This window comes from Rattus norvegicus, chromosome 2 (assembly GCF_021556685.1).
Source record: "Rattus norvegicus strain SHRSP/BbbUtx chromosome 2, alternate assembly SHRSP_T2T, whole genome shotgun sequence".
In the NCBI taxonomy this organism is placed as follows: domain Eukaryota; kingdom Metazoa; phylum Chordata; class Mammalia; order Rodentia; family Muridae; genus Rattus; species Rattus norvegicus.
The window spans coordinates 243634142-243647865 of NC_141535.1; the positions used below are offsets into that span (position 1 = coordinate 243634142).

Below are 13724 nucleotides of genomic sequence, written 5' to 3' on the forward strand. Positions count from 1 at the left end.
GATGTGTATGAATATTTTGCCTGCATGTGTGTATGTACAGCATGTAAGTGTCCAGTGCCCATGGATGTTAGAAGAGAGGGCAACACCTACTCTTGAAACTGGAATTAGAGATGGTTCTGAGCCATCTATATGTGGATGCTGGGCACTGATCCCAGGTCCTGTCTGCAAGAGCAGTAAGTGCTCTTAATGGCTGAGCATTCTCTCTAGTCCATAAAGCTGGAGTATTAATACAGTAACAACCGGGAAATCTTTTTTTTTTTTTTTCCTTTTTTTCGGAGCTGGGGATCGAACCCAGGGCCTTGCGCAAGCACTCTACCACTGAGCTAAATCCCCAACCTCACAACCGGGAAATCTTAAACTTCAATTGTTGGTCCTTCTTATGATAGAACAGAATTGAGGCAATAAATGCAAAAATAAATAAACACCTCTCACGTGGAAAGATGTTTTCTCAGTCTATCTGGAAGTCCTGGCTGACAGTTAAAAGGAGACTTGAGTCTGAAGAGGCATCTTACTCTGCAGCTGGACACGCCAGGTAGAAGAAAACAGACATGGAGGGAGACAGCCAGTGCTCATCCCTGAGGCCAAGTGCAGATCTGTCCAGTGTGCACTAATTATTTGATGATTGCATTTATATTTAAATTTTCTATGTGCATTGGTGTTTTGCCTGCATGTATGTCTCTTTGAGGGTATCAGTTCCTCTGGAACTGGAGTAACAGACAGTTGTGAGCTGACATGGGAATTGAACCAGGGTCCTCTGAAAGAGCAGCCAGCATTTTTAAGCTCTGAACCATCTCTTTAGTGATTATTTGAAATAGTCACTCTTCAGCCCTCCAGGTCTTCCCAACATTAAGAGTAAGGGTTTCCAGGGTTGGCGATTTAGCTCAGTGGTAGAGCGCTTGCCAGCAAGCTCAAGGCCTTGGGTTCGGTCCTCAGCTCTGAAAAAAAAGAGTAAGGGTTTCTAGGCGGGGGCGGGATGCTTATGTGCTATGTCATGGCCCAGGTGTGGTGGCTCATGCTTTTAAGTCCAGCTCTTAGGAACCAGAGGATCTCTGTGAGTTAGAGGCCAGCCCGGTCTACACAGTGAGTTACAGGAAGGCCAGAGCTATGTAGAGATACCCTGTCTCAAAAACTGAAACAAAATTATAAACAAACAAACGAGCGAGCAGAGAGACAAAATAATGGTTTTAAAGCCAAGTACAGTGGTAAGCAGTACATGCTGATATTATCAGCAATCAGGTGGGAGGATTATAAATTTGAGCCTAGCCTGGGTTTCATAATAAGACATTATTGTCTTCAAAACAAAATAAACAAAAAGAATAAATATGTGAACCTGAACTACTCATCTTGAAGAAGAGTTGGATTTTGTACTACGCAGTTTTACTTAATATCTGCATATTGTAAAATTGAGATAATGGTACACTACTTAATGCTAATTTTATTTATTTTTTGTTTGTTTGGTTTTCAAGATAGGGTTTTTCTGTTTAGCCCTGGCTGTCCTGGAACTCACTCTGTAGATTAGACTAGATTCAAACTCCTAGAGATCCGCCTGCCTCTGTCTCCTGAGTGCAGGAATTAGGGTGTGAACCACCACTACCCACTAATACTAATTTTTAAAAAGCAGGATCGAATGTATCTCAGGCTGGCCTTGAGCTTGTGTAGCTGAGGGAGACCTTGCTTCTACTGCTGAGCACCGAGTGCAGATGTGCGCTGCCGTGCTTTACCTGCAGTGCAGGGATGGAGCCCGAGGCTTTGTGATTGCTGGGCCAGTGCTTTACCACACAGCTAGTCCCTCATTCTTCTTTAATCAAAGTATTGTTCAGTGATGTCTTGTATAAGTTAATTTTTTATATTAAGGGCTATTTTGTTGTTAGGTTATTTAGTATATAAATATGTAACATAACTCAGGAATATTATACGCAGATACTTGATATTTCCTGAAAGATTCTTTTGTGATCCATTTAAATATAATAAATGCTTTGTAGATTCATTAGCTTTTCTTTTTTATCCTTAGGTTGAGGAATGGAGTAAAGTTTTGTAAAGTACAAAAGTTTCCTGAGGTATGACTTCATTGTCGCTCATTTATAAACTGTGGTAATGTGTTAATGTCACATGCTGTAGCAAACTCAGAATGGCTAAAACATGGACTTACCGTGTATCCCTTTAGTATTCATGGTAGGAGGTTGGGTTGAATATGGAACACCATCTGACAGTGTGCTGCTGAGCATGTCACCAGACAGGGCAGGACCCTGCGAGTCTGAGGTTGACAGCTGGACACCAGTGGCAGTGAGCTTTGGAAGAGCTGTGCTCACTCTGCCACACTGCAGATGTGTCTGGAATCAGGCTAGAACTCAGGGGGATGGATATTTAACAAATTCATAGACTCTTACTGAGAAAATGAGCCAGGCATGTGCAAATCTCTGTGAATTCCAGGCAGCCAGGTCTACACAGTGAGATCTTGTCTCATAAAAATGGGGGAAAAAGCTCCCATTCTCCCAAATTCAAATAACTCTTTTAAAACAAACACTTAAGTTAATATAATTTTATATAATAATGCCACACTTTCTTGTTTTTACAATAAAGCTTTAGAGTACTTTGTTTTAACCACTTACAATCTTTTCTAATGATTAATTTGGATGTTGAATTGTACTTTTTTTAGATTTTGTGTATCCACCTTAAAAGATTTCGACATGAACTGATGTTTTCCACCAAAATTAGCACCCATGTTTCCTTCCCCCTGGAAGGCCTGGACCTTCAGCCATTTCTTGCAAAGGATAGCCCAGCTCAGATCGTGACATATGATCTCCTGTCAGTCATCTGTCATCATGGGACTGCAAGTAGTAAGTACAACCAATGGCTTGGTATTTGCAATTAAAAAACACGGATCCAAGTTGATTGATTAAAACTTGTAAGTTGATTGCTTAAATAAGTCCCACTCGAGAAAAATTTAAAAACAGATTTTAGTGCTTATTATGAGAAAAATGGCAGACAACACAAAGTAATAATACACATTTTAGGAAAATAGTGGGTGTGGTAGCACATGCTTGTTGTTCCAGTACTCAGGGACCTGAGGCAGGAGGATTAGGAATTTAAGACTCAAAAATGCCAGCTAGTTGAAACAAGTACCAGAAATACAGATTAGTAATCTAGTTTAATCTTATTGGCAAACACTGACTGCCTATCAAGTTCAAGGAGCCTGGGTAGCAGAGACTGTGAAATAGAAATCTCTCCAAGTTTAAGATAATAAAGATGTTATAATTTTATCTGTATTATTTGTGCATATGTGTAATTATGATCTAACTCATAAATTGTATAATTATTAAGTGTTAGAGGAAGCATTTCAGATGGTAAATTTTAAGACACTAAATATTTTTCTCTAGACTATTTGGAATACTTGACCTTAAAGTTAGAAGGACATATGGTAACAACTGTAACAAGGCAGGGTTTGTAAGGTTTTTCAGAGCTGCATGGTCTAAGGTGGGTGTGTGGATACATATATTCTGGAAGCTGAGGTGAAAGGATTGTCAGTTCAAAACCAACCTGGGCTACTACAATAGTGAGACCTTATTTCAAAAACAAAGCAGAAAAGAAAAGAAAAGAAAAGAAAAGAAAAGAAAACTTGTTCTTCCTGTCTTATAGTGGTAGTGCTGGGAGTGCAGTGCAGACTCAAGCAGTGAGACCACAGACACTGTGGTGGATGGGTTTCAGCTGTCTGTAGGTCTGCCATGTAGCCGTAACACGTTTTTCCGCCTTACAGGTGGGCACTACATTGCCTACTGCAGAAACAATTTAAATAACCTGTGGTATGAGTTTGATGACCAGAGCGTCACTGAAGTTTCAGAGTCCACCGTACAGAATGCCGAAGCCTACGTCCTTTTCTACAGGTGAGGGGAACTGTCAGGACCATGTGAAGAACATGTCTTCACAGGGATTTGTGCTTCTGAGACTCTTGGAGTTTATAGGTGAAGACTAGAAATTCTGTGTACTCTCATGAGTGAGATCAAGAACGTGTTTACAGAACGATACTTTGTTTAGAAAATGAAGACTTCATAGCTAGGCAAAGGGATATATTATTGTGCTTTAAATAGTTCTTTGTAAGTAAAGTTTTTAGTTTATTGTATGTGTATGGGTATTTTGCATGTCTGTGTGTCTGTGTACCACACTTGCTTGGTGGCTGACGAGGTCAGAAGAGGGCCTCAGATCTGCTGTACCTGGAGTTACGGCTAGGTGTGAGCTGCCATGTATGTTCTAGGATCTAACCGAGGTCCTCCAAAGAATAACAAGTATTCTGAACTGCCAAGTTGTCTCTCCAGCCCCTCACTTCTTTCTTTAACATGTATGTATGTATGTATGTATGTATGTATGTATGTATGTATGTGTATATGGATGTATATGCCTGTCTTCATGCACCAAAGGTCATCTGTTCAAACAACAACTTCTGGGAATTTGTTCTCTCTTCTACCAAGTGGGTTCTGGGAATCGAACTCAGAATTCTCAGAACTCAAACTCTTCAACTTGATGGTAAGCACCCTTCATAATGATCATCTCACTGGCCCAGGATTAGTTTTTACTGAAAAAGAAAACGAAGTAGACAAAGTTGGAATTAATTACCAAATTTCTTCCCTAAAATATCCAATAGTATGGAAGGTATTCTATAAAAATCTTTGATACCTTTCAGATTTTATAAAAGAAAATGCTAGATACTGAAACAGGAGCCAAGAGTGCAACCTAGCCACGGTCTTACCAACTCTGACTGCTGCGCAGTTCCCGTGCTTACATGGATGCTCAGGGCTAAGTCAGTATAACCTCCAGGCCAACGTATAATGTACTGAGCAGTGGACGGAGTATTCTCTTGAAATTTCTTAGGGCTGATGAGATCCACAGTTACAGTATGTGTGTTAAAACTAACAGTGAGGGGGTTGGGGATTTAGCTCAGTGGTAGAGCACAAGGCCCTGGGTTCGGTCCCCAGCTCTGAAAAAAAAAAAAAAAAAAAAAAAAACTAACAGTGAAGAGAAGGGTCATGCTGCTGTTAGTCTGCTGTAGTGAAACGTGTATCACATTAATGAGTCCTTGTCCTCAACAGGAAGAGCAGTGAAGAGGCACAAAGGGAGAGGCGAAGGATATCCAATTTGTTGAACATAATGGAGCCAAGCCTCCTTCAGTTCTATATATCTCGACAGTGGTTGAATAAATTTAAGACCTTTGCTGAACCTGGCCCTATTTCAAATAATGACTTTCTCTGTATTCATGGAGGTAAGGAAGAGCCATGTAAAATAGTGATAGAAGGCTGCTGTTTAATTTGCAATTACAAAGTGTCAAGAATTTCCTCTCCTGCTTATTGCCCATCCCCATCTAGAGCAAAGTATATTTGATTCTTTATGATTTCAGAAACTGGCCTATGTGAAACCCAGTTCTATAGCTTAAGAATACCAAAGACGATTTCAGTGTTGGGAAACCATTAATTTCATGCTAGAGTCAGATACATGGGTGGCTGAGTACAGTTGGGCAAGCTTTCTGTGTACAGACTTCTTGGTGAGGGTCATTCCTGAGTGGTAGGTTTAGCTGACACCTGTATCTATCTGTAGTTCTTACCTCTCTGTTGCTCATGAATAGCTGACTTTTAAAAGTATGAAAGCATATTTAGGATTTGTGAAATGTACCTTGGACTGACCTTTATGGTTGGTGACTTGCTAGTATTATTATGTAGTGAAACTACTAGGTGTGGGAATACCCTGTTTTGTATATAGGGGAATAGGGGAAGGGGGAAGGGGGAAGGGAGGGGGGAGGGAGGGAGGGAGGGAGGGAGGGAGAGAGAGAGAGAGAGAGAGAGAGAGAGAAGATTGGCCTTTTACCATTAATGAGAGAATGCTTGCCTACTTTGAGTAAGCTTTTGGTTTAATTTTTAGGACTGCCTTTGAAAATCATATAAAGAAATTAAGGAATGAAAAATAAAGTAGACTGTTAAATATTTTTTAGGTATTCCTCCACGAAAAGCAAGTTATATTGAAGACTTAGTTTTGATGCTGCCTCAGAACATTTGGGATAACCTCTACAGCAGGTTTGTTTTTTAAATCCAAAAATAAAATCATAAAACAAAATAAATCATAAAATAAAAAATAATACAATATTAAAAAATCCTAAAACAAATTGAAAGTAGTTACAGAAGTGTTGGTTTATGTCATAAATACCCAGTGTGTTATTTGATACATATGATGAATATTCTTTTTTCTTTTATTCATTCTAAAGTACGGCCTAGTATAAATAATGGGAAATTTTATGATTAACTGTAGGATACACTCTGGTATATAACTTCATATACCTTATTTAAATGATCTTATATCTCCCCAATACTAAAAGTTTACGTAGTTGTATACTACTAAAATTGGAAAGTCCTTTTTCTTTTTTTTTTAAAGAATTACTTATATTCTGTGTATGAGTACACTGTCGTTGTCTTCAGACACACCAGAAAAGGACATCAGATCCCATTACAGATGGTTGTGAGCCACCATCTGTGGTTACTGGAAATTGAACTCAGGACCTCTGGAAGAGCAGTCTTAACTCTTAACCATCTTTTCAGCTCAAAATTTGATATTCTTACTCCCAAATTTATATAATTTTGCAATGTTATTTTGTTACTAAGCATTTTAAATGTTAAAAATGCACTCACTGTGTTCCTTTTATTTGAGCATGGCAAGTCTTCATTTGATTGGACTGTGCTTGTGTAACTAAGAGACATTTTATGTTAATTTTCAAGCCCCTTTCACTTTATAGTCATTCTAATGCTGTAGTGGAAGGGAAAGTTGTAGCTATAAGGGATCACTGAAATGTACATAAAGCAGGCTAGGGGCTCAGATATAGTGCTGTTGGCCTGGGAAACATAAAATTGAGTTCTTTTTGTTTTTTATATATATTTTGACTTTTTTCATATTACTTTGAGAATTTTCCTATAGGATTTATTAAGTAATTTTTTTTTCCTTTTCTTTTTTTCGGAGCTAGGGACCGAACCCAGGGCCTTGCGCTTGCTAGGCAAGCGCTCTACCACTGAGCTAAATCCCCAACCCCTTCTTTAAGTAATTTTTAAAGAATTATTTGGTGTGTGCTTTTGTGCTACAGAGCATGGGTGGCGGACGGAGGACAACTTGAGGGAGAGACTTCTTTGATTCTATCATGTGGGTCCTGAGGAGACCAAGACCCACTGAGCCATCTTGTCAAACTCAGGATTTATTTGTAACTGGGGATTTAAACATTGATTAAAAAGCTAGAAAGAGTTTCCTAGACCACAGGCCTTATCTGAGGTTGTGACGTTGTTCTTACCTTCATGCTTAGGTATGGAGGAGGGCCTGCTGTCAACCACCTCTACATTTGTCACACTTGCCAAATTGAGGCAGAGAAGATTGAAAAACGAAGAAAAACTGAATTGGAAATTTTTATTCGGGTAAAAGAAGTAGCACTTTCAAATTGTACATGATGTAAGCTAAAGATGTTGACCTGATAGTTAGCGGAGAGATGGCCGGGTGAGAGAGCTGTAGTAGATGGCAGGGGCCTGCTTGCATAGCCATGATCAACCCTGCTCAGTTCACCACAGTTCTAGCTCTCCCGTGCGTGCGTGCTTTTCTGTTTTCTGTGGATTTGTTTTCTATGGCAAGAGGTCTTAACTCCCCAATTGTATGTTTTCTCCCTAGAGTTGTCTGTTCAGGCTGTAACTGGTGTGGCTGTTAAAGGAACTAGACTTTCATTCTTAAAGGGTCTGAGCCCTCAGCAGCCTTAACTGTTAGATCTCTGTAAGGTTAAGTTTTAATCTCTGGCTGAATGTTATAGAAATAGTGAGTAGTGTCTATAGTCAATTGACTGTTGGATCCTAAAAGGATGTCTCAGGTTGTGTCTTCTGTGAATTGACCTTAATGACAAATGTGACCTTGAGTAGAAACTTTACATAGGATTTTGAGGTGAGATCATGTAGGGTTGTTAATACAAAACCCAAATCCAGTCTGTGTCCCTTTCAAGAGACATTGAGAAGATTCAGAAGGAAGAGAAGCTGTGGGAAGAAAAACGGAGGTGGCCCAGACACAGGTCGCCCTTTGAAGGATTCAGACATGGGATCTCTCTAGATCTCCAGGGTGTAGTTCCCTCAGTACTTTGATTTTGGATTTGTGTCTCCAAAACAGTGAGATTTCCTTTTCAGTTACCAAGTTTGTGGTCACTTATCATGGTACATGCCATGAAGAATGCAAGATGTACTCTTTCTCTTTCCTATTTTTTTAAGGCAGTTTTTGTTTGTTTGTTTGTTTGTTTGTTTTTTTCAGAAAGAGGGTTTCTCTGTGTAACCTTGGGTGTCCTGGAACTCACTGTGTAGACCAGGCTTGCCTGGTTTTGTGCTACAGAGCATGGGTGGCGGACGGAGGACAACTTGAGGGAGAGACTTCTTTGATTCTATCATGTGGGTCCTGAGGAGACCAAGACCCACTGAGCCATCTTGTCAAACTCAGGATTTATTTGTAACTGGGGATTTAAACATTGATTAAAAAGCTAGAAAGAGTTTCCTAGACCACAGGCCTTATCTGAGGTTGTGACGTTGTTCTTACCTTCATGCTTCAAACTCAAAGATACACCTGCCTCTGCCTCCTGAGTGCTGGGGTTAAACGTTTGCACCACCACCATCTAGCATTAAGGACTTTATTTTTAAGTAATGTCTGCACAGCTGTGGTTCAGGGTTGTTTCTTGGGTGGTGTGAGGTAGGATGTGGGTCTTGGGATTTGACCTTAGGGCCCTACACATGCTAAGTCCAGGTCTTGTCATTGAACGTTATCATTAGTCCCTTTGTTATTTTGAGATAGGATTTCAGCATTTTACATCCACATCCTAAGTGGCTGGTCAGAAGTAGGTGACCTCAGTGGCCTGGAAACTAAGACGAGTTTCTGAAACGTCAGGAAAGCAGGTAGGATCAGTTTGAAGAAATGTTGGAGGAAATGGAGTGATCACAGGACCTGGGGTTCAAATGATGGACACCAACGGTGGGTGACTTGGGGGCTGGCTGTCCCCTCCTCCTGTTTGGATCATAGGGATCCCGTCTGCCGCCATGCTTGCTGGAACTTCTGATTCATTGGCAGTCTTGCTGGCCTGCTTTAACTTCTGTTTATTGCGTCAGGGTCTCTGCACCCCAGGCTGGCCTTGGACTTCTGATCTTCTTGCATGTCTTACACCACAGTCAAAGCAGCTCTTACAATAGACAGCAGTTAACACTGGGGCTGGCTTACAGGTTGAAAAGGTCAGTCCATTACTGTCATGGCAGGAATGAATAGGTAGACACCGTGCTGGACAAGGAGCCACGAGTTGTACATCTTGGTCTGAAGGCAGTCAGGAGAAGACTATCTTCCAGGCATCTAGGAAGAGGGTCTCCAAGCCAGCCCCAGAAGTGACACACATACTCCTCCAACAAGGCCACACCTCCTAATGGTGCCACTGCCTAGGTCAAGCATATTCACCCACCACACTGCATTCACTACCCAAAGAGCTGAAATGGTACATCAGTATGCCCAGTTCTTGACTTTTTTAGTACCTTCATACATAGACCCAGAATTTTTCATACCATTTTATTCCTATGTAAGTAGCTTCTGAGTGTCAAAGTGCTTACCTTTAGTAAATAAAGCATGATGAGCAGCTGGGCATGATGGCACATGTCTGTAACCTTAGCCTTTGGGAAGTAAAAGCAGGAGTGTCTGTAATTTGAGGTCATTGGGCTACATGATACACTGTCTTAACCCCTCCCTTTAAAAACGCCATAGAGAAGGAAAATGTTGAACAAGGGCTAAAGAGCTCAAGAGTAGTGTGGGGAATTGAAATGGTCACCATAGGTCTGTTGTGGTGTTAAGAAAGGCTTGTCATAACCAGGCTCTCAGAAAATGCAGGGACAAAAAAACTGAGCAGAGACTGAAGGAAAGGTCATTCAGAAACTGCCCCCACCTTGGGATCCATCCCATTCGCAGATAGCAAACACTATTGCTGATGCTAAGATGTGCTTGCAGACAGGAGACTGGCATGGCTGTCCTGAAAGGCTCTGGCAGCATCTGACTAAGACAGATGCAGAGACTCACAGCCAACCATTGGACTGAGCCTGGGAAGCCCCAGTGGAAGAGTTGGAGGAAGGACTGAAGGAGCTGAAGGGGGGGGGGGATTGAAATATAAATAAATAAAACAATTAATTAAAAAAGACTTGTAGGATGTGTTGGAGGACAGTCACATAAATAGAGAGAGAGAGAAAGAGACAGAGGAGAGGAGAGGAGAGGAGAGAGAGAATGAATCAAGAATGTATTAGGGTGGTTTTCAGGGAATAACTAAAAGTCACTGTGGTCACAATTATGGATAAAAGGAAATCAGATTCTTGGGTACTTTTGAACCAACAGTGAGAACCTTTGGGGCTAGTATATAGCTCAGACAGTGGAGTGCATAGTTATGCACGAAGCCCTGGGTTCAGTCTCTAAGTACTACATGACACTTGGCCTGGTGATACATGTAAGTATTCCTAGCACTTGGGAGGCAGGAAGATCAGAACTTTAAGGTCATCCTTGGCTACCATTTGAGGCCAGTCTGAGATACATCAAACTGTCTTTTTGAAAAAAAAAAAAAAGTCTTTGTTACTGGGGATAGAGCTCAATGGTAAAGTACTTACGTAGAAAACAGAAAGCAGTCAGGGGAGAGTAAAGCAAATCTGTGGATGATCACTTTTTTTTTTAATAATCTATGAATACAATTTTAGATTTTACATACCCTTTCCCACCATCTCTCCAATTCCATCTGGATTTCCCCCAAGGCTATAGGGTTTTGATTAGATTTAGTTAAAGAAATGGGGCTGTTTAGATGGTTTTGTGAGTAAAGGCATTCAGGGCCAAGAAGGCTCATCTAAGTTCAATCCCATGATTTCATAGTGAAAGGACAGAACTGACTTTACAAGTTGTCTCTCCCCCTATACACACACAATTTAAAAGTTTTAAAGAAATGTCTATCTGAAGTTAGGTACCTCTGTCCTTATCTTGTGTGTGTATCTATCATGGGCATTTTGTTGCCCAACAGGAAATACTACTGTAATTAGACAATACCCTTTGTTCTTTTGAGGCCTAGTTATGGCATCTCTTTTGCATAAGTATTTCTGTTTAATCTTTACTTTTTTTTAAAGTAGGCTGTGGTACATTTTTAATAAACATACTTTGAGGCTTATTAAAAATTTCCTCTTAACCTGTTCCTTTATGATCCTCTTCTTCTGTATGTGCATCTTATATTTTGAGACAATCTAGGATCATTTATTGATAGACAACACTGTGTATCTCAGAAATAAGATAAGCTAGTGTGTCAGTCTTAGTGCTGCCTCACATATGTATGAGAAAGTTCTTGTTGGATACTGAAGAAGAGGGCTGTGAGTTCCAGATATTAGGTGCCTGACTTTTTCTCTCTGTAGCTCAACAGAGCATTTCAAGAGGAAGACTCTCCAGCTACTTTTTACTGTATCAGCATGCAGTGGTTTAGAGAATGGGAGAGTTTTGTAAAGGGTAAGGATGGAGGTAAGTGGCTAACTGAAAGCTTATTAGCCAGTTCTTTCATTAATTTTATGAAACTTGGAGATTACACCATTGAACATTAAAAGACCCATGCTGTCCGGGAACCTATATTCTAGTTTATAGCTTTATTGCTAGAAACTGTATCATTATTAATCACGGTAAGAATAAAAGGACAAATTTTAACTTTAACTTTAAATGTAGGTTATAGAGAGATGGAATGGCTTAGCAGTTAAGAGCACTTGTTGCTCTTCTTAGGGACCTAAGTCCCTAAGTCAGTAGCCACACCAGGCAATTGTAACCCCAGCTCCAGGAGGATCAGATACTCTCTCCAGTCTCCACTGGCACTGGCACATTTATCCCATGCACACAGATACATAATAAAAATTAATTAAATCTTAATGCTGAAAAACTTTGGAGGCAGGTGGAACAAAGGCCAGCCTGGTCTATAACATAATAGAGATATTGTCTCAAGAGAAAACAACAACCCCCACTCCCCCCACAAAAAAAACAAAAAACAAAACAAAACCCAGAATGGAAGGTAAAATTATGCTTTATCCAATACAGTGGAATACAATGTGGACTTTTAAAAATAATTGTGCATGATAATAACTTGAATTAAAGGCATGATGGTACATGCCTTTAATCCTGGTATTAGGGAGGCAGAGACAGGTAGATCTCTGTGAGGTCAAGGTCAGCCTCTTCTACAGACCCACTTTTAGGCCAGCCAGGACTAGTTAGAATCTATTTTAATACTACTATTGCTATTAATAATAATGATAAAAAATAAGGTGTTCTTGATATGGTGTTATTTGCAAAAAAGTATATTGTTTAAATTAAATCCCTTGGGTTTGTTTTTACTTTTTAAGTCAGCATACAAAGTGATTTTCAAATATATATGGTATACTTTATTCTTATTCTTCCCCTACTGACCTCAACTATTCCATTTCAACAATGTATTATGCAAAACAAAACACCACAGATATTAAAACCATATGCCTATTCTTCTGTAAGATTAGTAATTTTTCTTCTTCATGCCTGTTGGGAGCTTTTGAGAATGGATTAAGTACTATACTTTCATGTGAAAATAAATGGCTTAGTATTTCATTTTATAATGATTTTGGATAAAAAACAAATTTGGAACTGATAGATAATTCTATGATTTTTTTAACTTATTAAAGGGTTATTGTTCATTAAAGGGATGTAGCATTAAACATTTTTTTTTTTTTGATTTGGAATTCCCAAATGAGCTGTTTTCTAGGGGAGTGGAGAGTTGGCTCAGTGGTTAAGAGCACTGGCTGCTCTTCCAAAGGACCTGGGTTCAATTCCCAGTACCCACATGGCAGTTCACAGCTGTCTGAAACTCATGTTTCAGAGAATCTGAAACATCACATTCACATACAAGCCATCAGAACACCAATGTACATAAAATAAAAATGAATGTCATTAAAAAATAGTTTGTTATACTTTAGTGCTGAGTAACACCTCACCTTTCTTGGTTGTTTTGGATCAAATGAAATCTCCAAAGTTGAGAACATACTAAGAACCGATGATATTTTGTTAAAAAATGACTAACTTTATTATGTTTATAGTTCTCAATTATTCAGGTATAAAATTAAGTAGTTCTTTGCTGCATTTCTTTGGAATTGGACATCTTATAATTTCTTTATCCTTTTGACTTAGATCCTCCAGGTCCAATAGACAACACTAAAATTGCAGTCACTAAGTGTGGTAATGTGATGCTCAAGCAAGGTAAGTTTAATAAACATACATACATAATTTCTTTGTTTTCTGAGACAAGGTATCATGTCCTCTAGGCTGTCCTTGAATGTAGCTGAGAATGGCTTTAACTTGTGATCCTCTCTGTTTCTACCTCCCAAGTGCTGGTATTATAGGAGTGTAGCATCATGCTTTAATATTGAAACTTACTTGTTAATGAGTTCTCATTGATAAAAAAGAATAACCAGCCATTGTGTAATTTATTTACCTTGTTCAGAAATGGTCAGACTTACAGTAAAACAAAGGGTAGAAATTTCTTATTTATAGGAAGATTTTAGGGCTGTTGGTAGAAGCTTGGACAGTGGATCTCTAGAAATTTGGAAACAGACTCCATTATTGTTTCTTATAGGCACACAAGCTGATAAGTGAAGGTTTCAGAAGTTCTCAGTCATCCCTAGCGT

At 39.5% G+C, this 13724-nt stretch overlaps 1 protein-coding gene across 4 annotated transcripts in view; it reads left to right on the forward strand.

Moving 5' to 3' along the window:
• Usp33 (ubiquitin specific peptidase 33) overlaps positions 1-13724 on the forward strand; it is a 45272-nt gene that overhangs the window by 30366 nt on the left and 1182 nt on the right. For 2 of the 4 annotated variants that reach the window (XR_015664983.1, XR_015664984.1), the window contains exons 17-24: positions 2012-2057; positions 2657-2837; positions 3755-3881; positions 5082-5251; positions 5975-6056; positions 7325-7433; positions 8302-11550; positions 13228-13296. Coding sequence is in view for 2 of the 4 variants with exons in the window: in XM_087625182.1 (XP_087481308.1) it covers positions 2012-2057; positions 2657-2837; positions 3755-3881; positions 5082-5251; positions 5975-6056; positions 7325-7433; positions 11448-11550; positions 13228-13296 (887 nt within the window). In the remaining 2 variants the exon portion in view is untranslated. 4 annotated transcript variants of the gene reach the window in all.